Below are 15708 nucleotides of genomic sequence, written 5' to 3'. Positions count from 1 at the left end.
TGAGTGAGTGGATGGCGTCCTCTGATGGAAGGGCTTCTCTTTATTTATGGTAGCCTCTAGGTGAAGTTTTATTGCCTCCCTCTTGTTCCTAATAAAAAGAGCCCTAGCTCGGGAAAAAGCAGTCCTGTCCGAGTTCATGTGCATGTTCTGTTTGACGTGGAAGCTTTCAGAGACTTTTGGACTCCACCAGGTCCTTGAATGCTCTGTAATGGTTAGATTCTTTGTTGCAGCATAGAGAGAGATAGTGGCTATCCATCTTGTCATTAGACCAATTCCGAGTTCAGGGTCGCATTCCTCAAGGACATCCCATAGCTCTGTAATTGCCTGGGCTGCATAAACACACCTTTCAGGATCGAGGTATTTGGGCGCTGTAATTGTTTTGGCTGTGACTTTCCTCCTGCCAGAAATGATGGGCATTTCTGTTTTCACAGAGAGAATGATGGAGTTATGATCAGACTGTACGTTGCTTGTCGGGTTTTGATTAGCTACACAATTTGCTGACGCGAACGCGAGGTCCAATGTGCTTTTACCCCTCGTGGGTAGTGTGCTCACCAATTTAAGACCTAATATGTCTAGATTCTGACTCAAGTCTTCTCTTGAGGCTCCCCAGGGTATTTGGGAGATTGAAATCCCCACACATGATATGCTTCAGTGATGAATGGAGATGATTAATTAGCCAATTGAGGAGTTCATCAACTACTTGTGCATCTGGAACTGGTGGGATATAGACTGCGACAATGTCGAGAGAAACGTTCTGGCTGTTGTTGTTTTTAGGTTTTAGTGTGACTAGAACTTCCTCGAAAGAATCGGACTGGCTCGATACTGAGTGGAGGAGAGAAAATACCTGCTCATTGAACAAAATTGCTACTCCTCCTCCCCTGCGGTTTTCTCTACACTTACACACCATCTGATATCTTGCAGGCGAAGTAGAAGAAAGTGTTTCTTCACTGGGATCAAGCCATGTTTCTGCGAAGCAAACCGCGTCCATTGAACTCGACAGCAAGAGCTCCTCAACTTCATTCAATTTGTTCCTCATGGATCGCACATTTTGAAATAGGAGTTGGAATGAAGCTGGTCTCCTGACCTTGACGAGGGATGTACACTGTCTGGTCCGTCTGTGATGCGTTGCCGGTTTTCGATATGTTGAAACCATGACAGGGATCGTAAAATTGAGATAGAGATGACGCAGAGACGCAGATTTTGAGTAGTTTTCAATCACCGTTGAGAGTCCCTTTTCCGTAGGTATGTTAAGGGCGAAATATGGAATTACCTTTTTGCTATGGTCAATCCCATGTAGAGCAGTTCGTGTTTCTTAAAAGCCTGATGATGGTGCCGAGGGTCCATTTGGTACACGTTCGAATCCTTTCAAACTGGCTTCTGTCACAATATATGCGAAAAGAAGCTTAAGTGACTTATTGCGCCTTGTATATTATGTCAGTGCGTTGTGGTTTTTTGTTCTGTGGTCAATTTGCTGGAGGGAAACCCCGAGTTTCTGGGAGGAAAAAATCATGCTACTCTCGCCTGGGACCGACTGACTCAGGCACGTCGTGAAAAAGACCATTAAAAATTCCTCGCGTCATTGACATGATTCGAACTCAGGCCTGTTCCACTCGGTGTGGGGAGGACGGCGATTATATCAACTGTACTACCCATGAGGACTTTAAAGACGTAACCATTTGTTAGGTGATCAGTCTGAAACCTACTTTCCAGATGTTCCAACTTGAGAACCCCGATCTTACTGGAACCCCGATCTTACTGGGATTACTGCACCCAAATGCTGTAATCCCAGTACCTTGCATTATTAATGTTCAGCCAATCTGCTAAGTACCGGGTGGTTATAAAACAAGTTTCCCTATTCAGGAGCCCCTAGTGTAAAAACGGTTATAGTGGACATAGTGCTATTGTTTTGCGGTTCCCCTAGTTTCCCACAAATCTGCGTTAAGTACTCTGTTAACATTACAAAGCCAGTCAGTGTGGGTTGTGTAAGCAGGGTGTTGTTTGACTGGCCTCTTCGTTACTGGGAGGAGCGATCACCAGGACAGAGCCTCCCAGCATCCGTCCACTGGCACGAGGAGCCGGACCAGGGGGTAAAAAGACATCTGACAGGCCGTCCACACTCCTGCAGGAGCGAGAGTGGGGAAGGGGCCAAGGAAAGAGCAGAGAAGAGAGAGGAAAGTGTAAGACAGCAGGGGATGACAGAGCGTAGGCATCCCCCTAGGCGAAAAGGAGCAGGAAGAGTGCTAGGTGCAGTCCTGGAGAAGGACTGTGGGTGGGGAGAAGAGAACAGGTAAAGTTCAAATTAAAGAGTCCGGAATTGTCACAATGGAGAATCAAGGATCGGCGTTGGTAGGGCTGGCCGCAATTTTCAGTTTCATGACTGGACGTTTCCGGTGCTGGGTATCAGTTGCTGTGTGGAGATTATCCAGGAATAGTGTTAGGGAGTTGCAGGTGATGCCAGCGACGACGAAAGACCTCGTTGGCATAACTGGTCAGTGCACGGAAGGCATCGTTAGATTCCAATAACTTAGTTTCTAACCGTTTTGGCCAGAGATAGCGCTGTGAAAATCGTGGGTATCCCCATTTAGGATATGGGGAAGCGATTTATAGAAGAAAAATTAGTTCAAATTTCCGCCATCAGGGGAGAAATTGGCACTGTAAGCATAAGATGAGATACTTAACTTAGGATTAGATTTTAATATCAGAACTTAGAAATCTACAGATATTGTTCTATGTGCTTTCCTTCACTTGAGATGACATTCTGAAAACGAAGGACTACGTGCGACACAGTTTCGCGTACCATCTCATTGGGGGTGTTGGCTACATGCTGTTTCAGGCTTGCTTTCAAATCGATAAGCCTCTGTAAACCGCGACGGTAAACTCTGTTTTTCAGGTATCCCCATAACCAGAAATCACAAGGATTGAGATCTGCTGATCGGGCTGGCCAGAACTGCGGATAGTCTCTAGAAATGATGCGATCATTTCCGAATGTTGTACAGAGAAGTTCCTTCACTTGTCGACCAACGTGGGGAGTGGCACCATGACAATCAAGTATCATCATGCAGCCACATATTAAGTACCAGATTCCAAAAGACTGGACCTAACACTGATCCCTGTGGGCAACCCCTGTTAATATCTCGTTCAAATTTAGAATGTGGTGACTTAACAATAATTCTCCTCCCATTTAAATAATCTCTAATTATTCTGTATAATAAATCTGGGCACTGTAGTGTTCTCAAAGAGGCCAACACACTCTAATGCCAAACAGTGTCAAAGACCCCCCCCCCCTCAAAATCAGTGAAGAGGGCCAAGACATATTTGCAATTAGACAATTAGAGTTTATACTATAATTAACAAGATCGTGTATTGCATCCTCTGTCGAGCTTTTTTCTTTTAAAACCAAATTGGCGTGGAAAATCTAAATTCCTGGCCAAAAATAAAGCCCCCAATCTGATTAATATCAATCTTTCCATTACTTTTCCAAGATTTGGTAACAATGAAATAGGCCGGTAGCCTCTTGGATCAATAACTGGTTTTCCAGGTTTCCTTATTAATTTTAGTAAAGCCATTTTTCCAGAACCCAGGTGCAGTCCCAGAAATAAAACATTTATTAAACATATTTAATATAAGATCAGGAAACATATCTACAATTTTAATAATACAGCTATTCTCAAGCTTATCAATTCCTGGAGTTTTATTGACATTCAATTTAGAGCAAACTGACCTAAGTTCATTATCATTAAACAATTAAACATCATTAATACCAATATACCTAAAATTTTCTTCTCTAATCTTCCTCTGATACTCAGAATCCTTATGTTCATCCATCAAAAATAATTTATCAGTTATTGTAGTTATAGTTGTTAACCAATCAGTAGTTTCCCCATTATCAGCTGTTTTTGGTTTCACAGTCACTGTATGGATTAATTAGACGCTAATCATTCAAATTTCCATATCGATATAACTTTTATTTCTTCTTTTAGAAAACGATTTAAGTAGAACAAAAATGCAAAGAATTATTCAACAATTCTGACATTTCTCTCACAAATAACTCTCAAAAGTAAAATAAATAAAAATATATAAATAAAGTTAATTTTCATGAGATAAATTTAATTCTAATTTACTTCGGAGTAAATATAAGAGTCTTCTGCAACAGGGATCCACTTCTCACCATTTGATTTAAACAGTTGACCCGCAGCTTCATAACGATACATGCTGATTACCTTTGCACCATTCCTTTTCCGAAATTTGTCTCCATCAGTTTTATAAAACATATACTTGAAGGACTCGAAATGGTTCCTTACTGTTTCGGCCGTTTTACTTACATCTCCAACATTGCGGTAGTCTTTGGTGAAGAAGAAGATCATTCCTTGGGGATCGCCGCTCGTGTACACTGTAGAGTACTTCACTGCATTGAAATAACCTCGAGACACAAGTTCCACTGCTTTTAGACAACTGCTCTCGTGCAAAGTAAGTCCATTACAGTCTGTAATGAAATGGGGCCTCCATAGCAACCATTTCCCTCCATACAGATTATTTGGATCATACCAGTCGTCTTCGTTTTTAACGAAATTAAAATTATTGAAATTTATAGCACAGAAACATGCCATGCCAGTAGATGAATCCGCCTGTGGTAAATAACAAAATAATAATAAAGAATATGAGTTTTGGAATTATTTCTCATTAATCTATTTCTAAATAGTTAATAAAAGAAATATTTTAAGGAAATTTATATCAGTGCATGAAAAAATATATTATTTCTTTGTGCATTCCGAACAAACTTTTCTTTTGTTGGGTGCGTGGTTCAACAGAAATTGAACTACAAATTAAAAACAAATTTATATACTCTTATAAAACCAAATATTGCTCAACTTTTATGTTGAAATCCATTGAAAATATGAAATAATAATATATGAAAATAATGGTGCTAAATTTTGAAAGTATAACTACAAAAGTTACTAATCTAAGATTAAAAAAGAAGTGCTCGCTATTTTAATATTAGATTAATAAGGCACGTGAAGACTTAGATTTATAGTCTGGTCGACGCCAGGGTTTCCCAGAAACCCACCGAATGTCTCTGTGAAGAAGTATGAACCCTGTTAACAGTTGAGAGAGTTCTTTAGGGTTTGTGTTTAGTGTAATGTCGTGTTTCCTCTTCTATTACTCGCCTCTTATTGAACAACCAGAGGAAGTCTCTAGGTGAACTACTGACTGTTTCCCGTTACTGCCAGAAGGAGGGCTGTTGCCTCAGTTCATGTGGCCTTTTGCCATATCCATATATTATGTAGTCACAGGGCATATTTCCTTGTTGTGCGAGTTGTAAAACCCGGAATAATATGGAGGAAATCCTACTCCATTCCCATAGATGGGTTAAATACAGCGTTAATCGAAGAAGACTTTAGAAATTCTTCCATTCGTCAGCAGGAATTGAACTCAGAATCTTTGAAAGAAGTGGCAAACAGGAAAGTATGATGCCAAATAGGCTGCCGTTGAGGACCATAAAACATTGGGAGTAATGACATTCTGATAAAAGCCCTCTACTCATTAATAACTCAGCTTGGGTTTTGTTTTCTCTTTAGAAATGTCTTGGGTTGTTGGGATTCTGAAATTGATTGCAAACTGATAATAAATATCAAAGTTGCAGATTCTACAACTTGTTTTCAATTGTATATCATGACCATCAGCATTAAAAAAAAAAAAAAAAACCTAGTTGTGTTTAAATGAACTGTTTTGGTGAATTGATTCTTCCCTGGTTGAACTTGATTTATTAGGGTGGAAATGTCTGTTGGCCAAGGACTTTTGGTTTAATAGCATATACTATAAGGTTTTCATTTCGTTATTGGTGAACTGACTGGATTGGAACTGTTACTGTATGTCTGATCTTTTTTTGTTTTTTTTTTCCCCTTCATAGTCCTGGTAATTGCTGGAGTTGTGTGTTTCTCCTAAAATATTATTAATTATTAGTTGTCTAACAAAGTAATGTAACTGAGTCATTTTTTTTTTCTTCTTTTGAATATGGGCTTGTGTGGACTCACTTGCACCGTGTCTTAATATTCGAAGTCTTGACTGTTGAGGGTGAACTTCCCATAGTGTTTTGGGCCTCTGTTTGATGGCCCAGTACTTATGTTGTTGGTGCTTGGCAGGATAATTTCCTGAAATGTAGAGTTGATCATTGACTGACCCTTCGGCTGTAAAGTGCATATACATATGTTCTAGAAGTTATTGTGGTTTCCCTCTGAATTTAGAGGATAGACATCGTAGAGTTAATATGTTGGCTAGACATATGTCATTCTTTTTTTTTTTTTTTTTTTGTGTGTGATTTGTAGTTGTTTTAATTACGTATATAAAACTTCCTGCAGTCCAATCTAAATATTCCCCCCCCCCCATAACTTGAATTATTTTCCCTAGTTCTAGCATCATTTATAATCTTGAAAATTTCGTCCTCATTCATTTTACTGATGCCTCTCAGAGCCTTAAACACCTCAATCAAATCTCCTCTAAGGTGTCTAGTTTCCAAACTCTGCAACCCACATATTCGAAGTCTTTCTTCATAAGGACGCCCTTTTGCCGATCTCACCAGGCGAGTTACCCGTCTTTGCACCATTTCAAGAAGCTCGATGTCTTTCTTTAGGTGCGGTCTACATACTTGAACACAGTATTCCAAGTGTGGTCTAACATAAGCCTTATATAATGGGATTATCACGTCCCTATCTCTACTTGCAAAAGTTCGATAGATCATCGATAGGACACCATGGGCTTTCCTTGCAACCTGTTTACAATGCTCAGAGAATTTCATGTCTGAGCGTATCGAAACACCCAAGTCCCTTTCCTCCAGTACCGGGTTTTGTTGAACTCCACCAAGTGAATAAGTTATTTTGGGATTACTGTTTCCCAGGTATAATACCTTACACTTTGTTCGATTAAAGCACAGCTGCATTTTTCTGACCATTCCTGAAGTCTATCTAGGTCTCTCTGAAGAAGCTCAGCTTGACAGTGATTATTAACTACTCTACCAATTTTAACATCATCTGCAAATTTAGACATCACGCCCTCTATCCCTTCATCAATGTCGTTTATGAAAATTAAAAACAACAGTGGTCCTAATACTGATCCTTGGAGAACCCCACTTCTTATATCAACCCAATCTGAGGAATAGCCATTTATCACAACCCTCTGCCTCCTGCCCTGAAGCCATCCTGATATCCACTAAGGATTTTCCCAGTGATTCCAACCTGTTCCAGCTTATAAAGCCACGGCTCATGTGGGACTGAGTCAAAAGCTTTGCTGAAATCTAAATAAACAATGTTGAAATTATTCCCTAAATCCAGCTCATGAGTGACCCTAATTTTCCCTACCATTGATGTCAGACTGACAGGTCGATAATTTCCCACTTCACTCTTAGAACCACCCTTATGTATGGCAGATACATTGGCACTTTTCCAATCTAACGGAATCTCCCCAGAGTCTAGTGATGCTTGCATAATTAGCCTCAATGGTTCAATGCACTCACTTGCCACCTCCTTAAGGTTATAGGGTATATTCCATCAAATCCAGGAGCATTACTGACATGTAGGCTTGAAAGTTTTTTTCATTAAATAATCTTGCAAAATTTCAAAAGTTGTATGGGCCAATGTGTTATTTAGATGGAAGATGTCCTTTGCGAAATTATTCTTGCTTTTGTGGAGAGACTATAAATTGTCCTTGTTGCTTCTCCTGTGTTGGGAGGGGCTGGAATGATTTTGGTTGCAGAAATGTATTCTAATTTTGTTTTATTGTTTCTCACTGTATTGCTAACTCTGTACTTTTGGGTGGGTATTTCTAACTCTTTGCTAGTATTGAATTGTAATTGGCTTAAAACTTATTGGGTGGGTATTGCTAACTCTGTACTTTTGGGTGGGTATTGCTAACTCTGTACTTTTGGGTGTGTATTGCTAACTCTTTGCTAGTATTGAATTGTAATTGGCTTAAAACTTAACTTAGCTTTTGTTTAGACATGATTTTCTTTGTTTCCTGTTCACCTAATGTGTGTGTAATGTGTAGGAAATATAATTGGTTTATTAATGTCTCTCCACCTGTATTATGGGATGGTCTAAAGCTAGAGCCAATGTACATATTGTTGTTATTGTTTATGGCTGACTGATATTTGGTCTTAAGTTTAGATTAAGTATCTGTTCACTAGTCTTTCTTAAATCTGTTTTACTTTCTTACTCTTTGTTACTCATTCTTCTAGGGGATGCCTTATTCTTCTTCCCCTACTTTCTATCTCTATTTCCCCCCTGCTCCCAGTCTTCTCATTCTATTACCATTTTCCTTTTCATAAAATACCTGAATACTTTGTATTTTTTACTTTCTCTTCTCTGTTCTATTTCAGGGGATGTCTATTTCTTCTTCCCCTTATCTTCTATCCAACTTTCCCTTCCCTTCCAGTTCCCATACTTCTCATTCTTATATCCACTTCCTTTCCCTAAATGCCTTCAGGCTCCCAGGCTTGCCTGATAGCCCCAGTAAGAGTTTCAGTTTAAAAGCAGTCCCTGGCATGCCTCCTCGTGGCCAATGTTGGGAGTCAGAGGACAGGGAACCAGGTGTCCTGTCCCCTAGCTGCAAAGTTGCCAGGTGCCGGCACTCAACACTCAACATAGCAAGTCTTACACACCTATATACATACACTTGCTGGCCTTGGTCTTTTCAAATACTACTGTGGTTTATAGAGGAAACCCTGGTGACTGCAATTAAAACAAACACACATTGACCTTGCTCTTTAGGAACAAAATTCTCAAGAAAATTAACCAAACAAAACTTTTTTCTTGCATTATTGTTGTGAACAGTGTCGCCAAGGCAAATATTTGATATAATAGGCATCCTGGCATGCTTATTCCGAGTATCCAATAAAAATTGATCTAGCACCTTACAGAGCTACACATTATGCAAATTATTCATGCTTATAAAAACACTGGTTGCAACCACATAATTTCATTCCCATTTCCACTTTCTCAGTGGGATAGCCACATCTCCAGTACTCTGGATGGCAAAGTCACCATCCTTTAGATGATTCTTTGAGATGGCGGGCCATTGTGACTTGAAGCCGGGCAGTCACAGGCAGTGATGGTGGTACGTTGACTTAATGTCACTGTGTCGTCTCGACATTATGGAAGAGCTCCTGGAGATAGGAACCAGTACAAGAAGAGCTGGAAAAGGTCGTCAGAGGGCTACATCAACGACAACTATCTGGCTCTAACAGCAAGAAGGAACCCTACGCTATCTTGTCATCAACTGTTTCTTCCAACCAAATTATGAAGTCTAACTCCACAATAGGAAAGACGCCAATTGCGATATTAAGTACTAAAAGGGTTTAGGGCTGAAACACTCAAACTACTGAAAATTTACAAGACGAACAAGTTAGTGCATCATTTTAGTTTGTAGTAAATCCCAAAATAGATGAAATTAAATCGGTTTTGTTACATCTCATATTTTGATTATCTTCACAACGGTTGTCACTCGTAGCTGGAATATCTACCCACACATGGATGAAAGACCAACAAGCTTCGAAATGGTGTCGTTTGGGTGGGGATATCCACGAGAATAAGTAACAGTAGTCTTCTCTATTGGCAAAGTGTTGCTTATTCGAGCTAGTGAAATACAGTCAACTCGTTATGAAGGCATTCACAATATATGTAATAAAAACAATGCCATTTCGCTTCGGGGAAATCATGTTTAACTAACCTGGTAATCTATTTTGGCAGTTACTCTTGAGCTGGATGTAAAATCAATTTCGACATGGTTTATTTCGAATTTAGCAAGACATTCGACTCAATTCTTCAAGAGCGGTTACTGCATTAGCTGGAACGTGTTGGGATTACTGAAAAGATTCTACGATAGATTGCAGGGCTGCCACAAGGCAACCGGCACCCCTGCAATGTTCTTCAGATTGATGTTACATCAGATTTGGGAACCTCAAAGATCTGCTCTTACGCCACATGTTTCTATTTTTTCATAAATAACATCGATGAAGGAATAAAGAGCGTGATGTCAAAATTTGCAGACGACGTCAATTTTGCGAGATTGTTAATGATCAGTGCCAAGCAGTGCTCTTTCACGATGATTTCAACAGGCTTCAAGAATGGTCAGAAAAAGTGGCACCGAGTTAAGAATGCAGCAAAATTCAAGGTCTTACATTTTGGGAATAGCAACACCAGAATAATTTAGACACTTGGTGGGATTCAATTAAAAAGAGTCAAATAAGAAATGGATCTGGGAGTTCCAATATGGGCAGAAATGAAGGTTGCCCAGCAATTTAAATCAGGAAAGGCCAATATCATATTGATGATTTATCGAACAACAGCCTGAAGAGAGAAGGAGTCATAATCGATTGTATAAAGCAATTATAAATCTAATTTGGAATATTATGGCCAAGTATGGACACCACATCTGAAAAAAAAAAGACAATGAGCACCTTGAAAGTGTCTAAAGACGGCAACTCGGATTTTTTGATCGGCAAAACGGCGACTGTACGAGGAAAGACTTCGATTATGTGGGCTGCAGAGCATGGAACCCAGGCACCTTAGAGGGAACTTAACTGAGGTATATAAGGCTCTGCGTGGAGTTACTAAAAGAAATCAAAGTGGACATTTCACTGTTATAAAGATTAGGGGCATGAATTAAAATTCCAGCAAAAAGATTTGGACTACATTGTAGGAAGTTTTCTTTTAGGCAGCGAACTGTTCAATGCTGGAACAAGTTACCTCAGCAGGTAGTTGTGGTTGATAAGTTTGAATGAATTCATAGGTTAGCTGGACAGTAACCTAAGTGAGGAGGAAAGAGAATAAATTGTATTTTTTATCTAATTTTTACTTTTATTTAGCTATTGCAGCAAAAGCGTATGGCTTCCATGAACTATACAAGCATATGGCTAATACAAAATAAAGAACCAGTGATGCTATAGAGGATAAATGCACGCGGTGTATATCAGGACTTCATGTCATTCTCAAGTTACTCAATGCTGTACACATGACATAAGTGTGATAAATTGAGTTGGTTTTCTACAAAAGTTGAGAGAGAAACAATGTACCTAAGATTTTATGTATGCTATAATAATTAGGCATTCATTAAGCCAGTGTCTACTGATATGAATTATATTAGTTTACTTTTGCACATGCTTTGATAACTAAAATTACTAATAAGTGTTTCCCACTGGGGGCCCGCACATGGAAAATGATAATTTCACAGAGCTGAAATTGGTATTGACAATACCCGGGTTATATAGAAAATGAAAATCGATGAATACTAATTATAATAACTAAGTTATGTGTACCTGATTGGTGCTGATGGGATACTTAAAGGTTCCTCTAAATTTCCGTTCTCTTTCATCGAAATTATATTTCTCTATTTTCGGAAATGTGAACTGATTCGAAATGCATCCTATTGTATTTCTTGCATCTTCAATATTCCTGTCGTTTGTAAAAAAAACAATCATCCCACGCAAATCTCCTTTTTTCCACACGCATTTTGCTGCCTCAAAAACCCCTTTGCGGACTAGTTCTCTTGCCTTTAGCCAACGACAGTCGAGTTCTGTTCTGCCCTCATTGTCTTTGGCTTGATTATTTACCATCAGGTACCATTTTCCTGCATATGCGCTCTCCGTAATTATATAGTCATCAGGGTTGTTTCTTGCCAACAGACATCCACCATCAGGCACTTCACTTGGAAGCTGGTTATTGGAAATTGCATTCGCCATCTATTGGAAAGAAAGAAAAAAGGGATTAATCTTAAATGATTTAATTTTAAAATAATGGGCTTTTACTTTTCTTTGTTACATTAAAATGCTGCTCTTATTCTAAAACTTAAATTAAAACACAAGAAATGTTCTTGCTCATTTAGTAAAACTCCCAATGATTGGAAGTTAAATATGGCCGCCTTTCGTTTATCGAATCGTGATGTAATTGCAACTGCAGAAATTATAAAATTTTTGTCTTGGCAATTATTAAATTTCTTCGATTTTGGAAAGATGCAATTCGGAAAAATACTGCTAATGCTGAGGCCCGCAAATTTATTTATAAACTTGATTCCCAAAGGCGATGTGTAGTTTGCATCAGTTAATAGGTTTACTGATCCAATATGAATCTTGCCGAAAGGTTTGGCTCTAGTACTAAGAGTCCAATCTTTTGCTGAATGGAGACCAAAGACCACCAACAGTAAAAGTTACACGGACATTAAAAAGTAGCATCTGATGAAAATAACATCAAATTGGGCAAGAGTCCTTTATTTGATGAGCAGTACCTTAATATAATAAAGAAAATTAAGCCTTCATCCATTTTTAAAGTATAGTATATCCTAACTTAAGATATACTGGTCTTTTTATTAAGTTGTTTTATAAAGAAATTAGTCATGACATATAAAGATATTCTACTGCACGTTTACGTACACATACAGAAATAATATTTAAAAGTAAAATAATAATAATATATTACAGTTCAGTACATTATTAGTACTCAAACAAGAAAAATATAATAATATCAAATTTAGGATAAACCAAATCATTGTTAATGAATTCATTGCCTAAGACAAACAGCATTATAAACATAGAAAAACAAAACCACAAACATTATTTAATATTTCTCATAAACCAACGAAGAAGCACAACAAAAATTTGAATTAAAAATTATACTTCTCAACGTTATCAATTTAATTCGAGGTATTTATAACTATATCTCAACTTGAAATCCAAATGAGCCAAAATTCCATTAATTATCACCAAATAGAGTCTTGATCATAGTTATTTAAAATCATAAGATATTCATAGAACTTGGTTCTTAGATTTCATATAGATAGCATCAGCAAACAGCCTCGCACCCTTTCTATTTAAGTGTATCCCCTTCCTGTGGAAGCAGTCTCTCTTGTTAACAAGCATAGACCATGCTGCGAAAAATTCTACCCGATGAGCCTTGCACAGTCTCTCCAGGGCCGAATTGATTGACAACGCTCTCATCATATTCTCCCTCCTATCGTGCCTGGGCAGAATTGGAGACACTTTCAAATTTAAGCTTAACTCGCGAGTTTTTTTTCCAACATTGACCTGTACTTGTTAAGTAAGTCCACAGATCACCTACTATTAATGTCATTAGTTAAAACGTGTACACTAAATTCACCTTTTGTACCCTTAAAAGATAACTGCTCTACAACGTCATCAACTTTTGCCCTTGGCAGATGGGCATATTCCACCTATCCTTCTTGCCAACATATTTCCCATTTTTCCTGCCAATAACTATCTCCTATGGAACCAATCCATTATGTCTTTAAGATTGCTGCTCTGTTGGCTGATGCACGAATGAGCTCTGGCTTTGAGTTGGGCAGCTGAGAGGTTGAATGGGCACTGTTTTAATTACTTCGAGGTAATCTGCTCTGCTCTGATTGGTAATTCATCAAATAAAATAAATAATTTTGGGACATGAAGAAATATCAAATGCAAAGGGATCGCGAATCCAATACAACTTTTTTTTTGGAGATACAGTACAGTAAATCATTTGGAAAAATTCTTAATTAGCATTGTTAGTTGGGTGGCAATGATGTCCCTGAATTTTAAAATGTCAATATTAGAACAAAATTAGAAAAGCATGGGAACATTTCAATTTTAGTATTATTACACTCGAATTCAGTTTTCCAAAAATTATAAGCTTCCCTTTGAAAGTTTCTGTTTTATCATTGAGTATTAATATATTTGTTCCTTGTCCTTGAAGACTTAAATTTAAATTATGAAGATTTTAAAATATATCAGCAAGGGAACTAAGTTTTCCAGGCCATTTTTGATTTGTAAACAATTGAGCAAGGTTCCGATTTTTATCCGACAGATAAAAACAAAACTTGATGTTTAAGGCCAAAAAGACATCGTAGCACTTTACCACTGGACAACCACCCCACTTTCGTATCTAAAAGAAGCGTTTCATCCAATTTCGTTACAAAGGTTAATTCAGCCGCACCATCAGTACAAATCGCAAAGTAGTTGTTCCCCTTTAGACAATATTTGTTTGAAAGAAAATGTTTATAACATCAAAAATCTCTCCCATCGTTCTTCCTTCCTTCCAAAACTTTGCAAAATAGGAATTCTCCAAAATATCTCCTTCGTAGCAGTATCTGACATATACAATAAGTTGAGCGAGGTTTAAAATATCTGTGAATTCATCTAAACTGTATTGCAAAAGTTGGACTTCCTCTCAATCGATTTAATAAACAGAATTTTATGTTGTTCGCGATAACTGTGTCTCTTGATAGAAGAATGGTATTTAAATCGTTGCTGTACTTTTCTCCATGCATAATTGAAATCATTTTTATTGCAGCAGGGAGAACAAGGGATTCAGCAATAGTATGTGATTCCAATTTTTTCCTAATTAAATATGAAACTTCCAACGATGCTCTAAAAGCTTTACAAGAAACTGCAGTGTTTCTTCATGACAGATTTCAGACCTTGTATGGAGTCGTCGTCTTTTGAACACGGATTCAGTTTTTTCAGCAGAATAAAGCGTGCGTGCAAGACTTGCTATTTACTGCTACCGCATATTCTCACCTCTGGCCTTTGGGCAATTTCAGAAATTTTTGCTGTAGGAACCACGAATTAAGAGCTAGAGGGATTATGGTTCAGCAATTGGTAGTACTGAGAAGTACTGTATATAGTTTGCGCACGGTCTAAGCTACTCATGCGCCATAAAAACCAAAACCAAAACCAAACTAGTTGTTAAGATCGTGGCCACCTTCTCCCTGCAACTGTCCTTGTCTTAAATAACGACCCACCAATCAAAGCGAAGCGCCTCCTCGACGATACAAACAGCAAGTCCCGTATTTTCACGTTTGGTCGTCAGAACGCCGTACCACTACGATATTCCGCGAAAACATCGATTACAACTGCCGTACGAGTAGTGAGGGTTAAATTACGAAATCGCTAGCTCACTTTAACAAAATAAGCTAACGAACGTGACTAAGACTATTTAATCAATTTGTAAAACACAATTTAACGTTAATTAATCAAGAATATGGTAAAAAGTATCCGTTTGCAGAAGCTTAGACATCCTTCCTGGCACTTATGAAAGGGAAGTGATGTCATGCTATTCAAAATATCTAAAAACATCATTTAGAAATTAAAATTGGGAGTACACTACTTACGTTCGGGGTTTTCTTCTCTTCTGCGATGATATAAATTCGGAATCAAGGTGCACTGTGCTTGGCGTTTGAGTGTTCGCAGTTATATAGTCTGAGAAAGTTCCAGCAACAGCCAGCTGCGACCCACGGAAGATAATCTCGAACGAATGGATGCTAGCAGTTTACTTTCGGTTTCATTTCTCATCGTCAATTTTGTTTCCGTTTCTATTTCAAATGATATAGTTTTGGTTTCGATTTCAAATATAGCTTTGGTTTCGAATTTCTAAGCTGGGGAAAAGCCCTATTGAAAATAGAAACATTTTGCGCAGGTTTCGCATATTAAAGTCCAATCCAAAGTGCAATCAAGTTTTTCTTTTCTCCTTAACAGAGAAAACGGTTTTAAATATGCATTGTATAACTATTATTTTAAAATTTGTTCTGCCCATTCGGTTTACCACATATTATCCAGAGAGTTGTGCAATGTAGTTTTTCTCTAAATGCGCATTGAAGTACATTGCTCATTGGTGATAAGTAACCACCTTATAATACTGTCACTCAGCAATGAGCTTCTATGTTGCGAATTTTTAA

General features: G+C 38.1%; 1 protein-coding gene across 1 annotated transcript; it reads right to left on the bottom strand.

Moving 5' to 3' along the window:
• Positions 1–4112: 4112 nt before the first annotated feature.
• LOC150078142 (uncharacterized) lies at positions 4113–15242 on the bottom strand. The gene is made up of 3 exons (XM_090384474.1): positions 15145–15242; positions 11306–11728; positions 4113–4625 (listed from the first exon to the last, which is right to left on the bottom strand). Exons 2-3 carry the CDS (start codon positions 11726–11728, stop codon positions 4113–4115), a joined length of 936 nt encoding a protein of 311 aa, XP_090240600.1. The 5' UTR covers positions 15145–15242.
• Between the last annotated feature and the right edge of the window lie 466 nt (positions 15243–15708).

The sequence above is a fragment of the Mastigoproctus giganteus genome, chromosome 11, assembly GCF_048544385.1.
Source record: "Mastigoproctus giganteus isolate SK-2022 chromosome 11, ASM4854438v1, whole genome shotgun sequence".
NCBI classification, from domain to species: Eukaryota; Metazoa; Arthropoda; class Arachnida; order Uropygi; family Thelyphonidae; genus Mastigoproctus; species Mastigoproctus giganteus.
Note: the sequence above shows the minus strand (reverse complement) of the source record. Positions and strands in the feature narration are given on the sequence as shown.

Bases quoted from the DNA above. Each gene is read 5' to 3' on its own strand.
- LOC150078142 (XM_090384474.1), bottom strand. From the start codon at position 11,728: ATGGCGAATGCAATTTCCAATAACCAGCTTCCAAGTGAAGTGCCTGAT. The intron at 4,626-11,305 runs GTACACATAACT...TATTTACCACAG, and splicing joins ATCCCATCAGCACCAATCAG to GCGGATTCATCTACTGGCAT.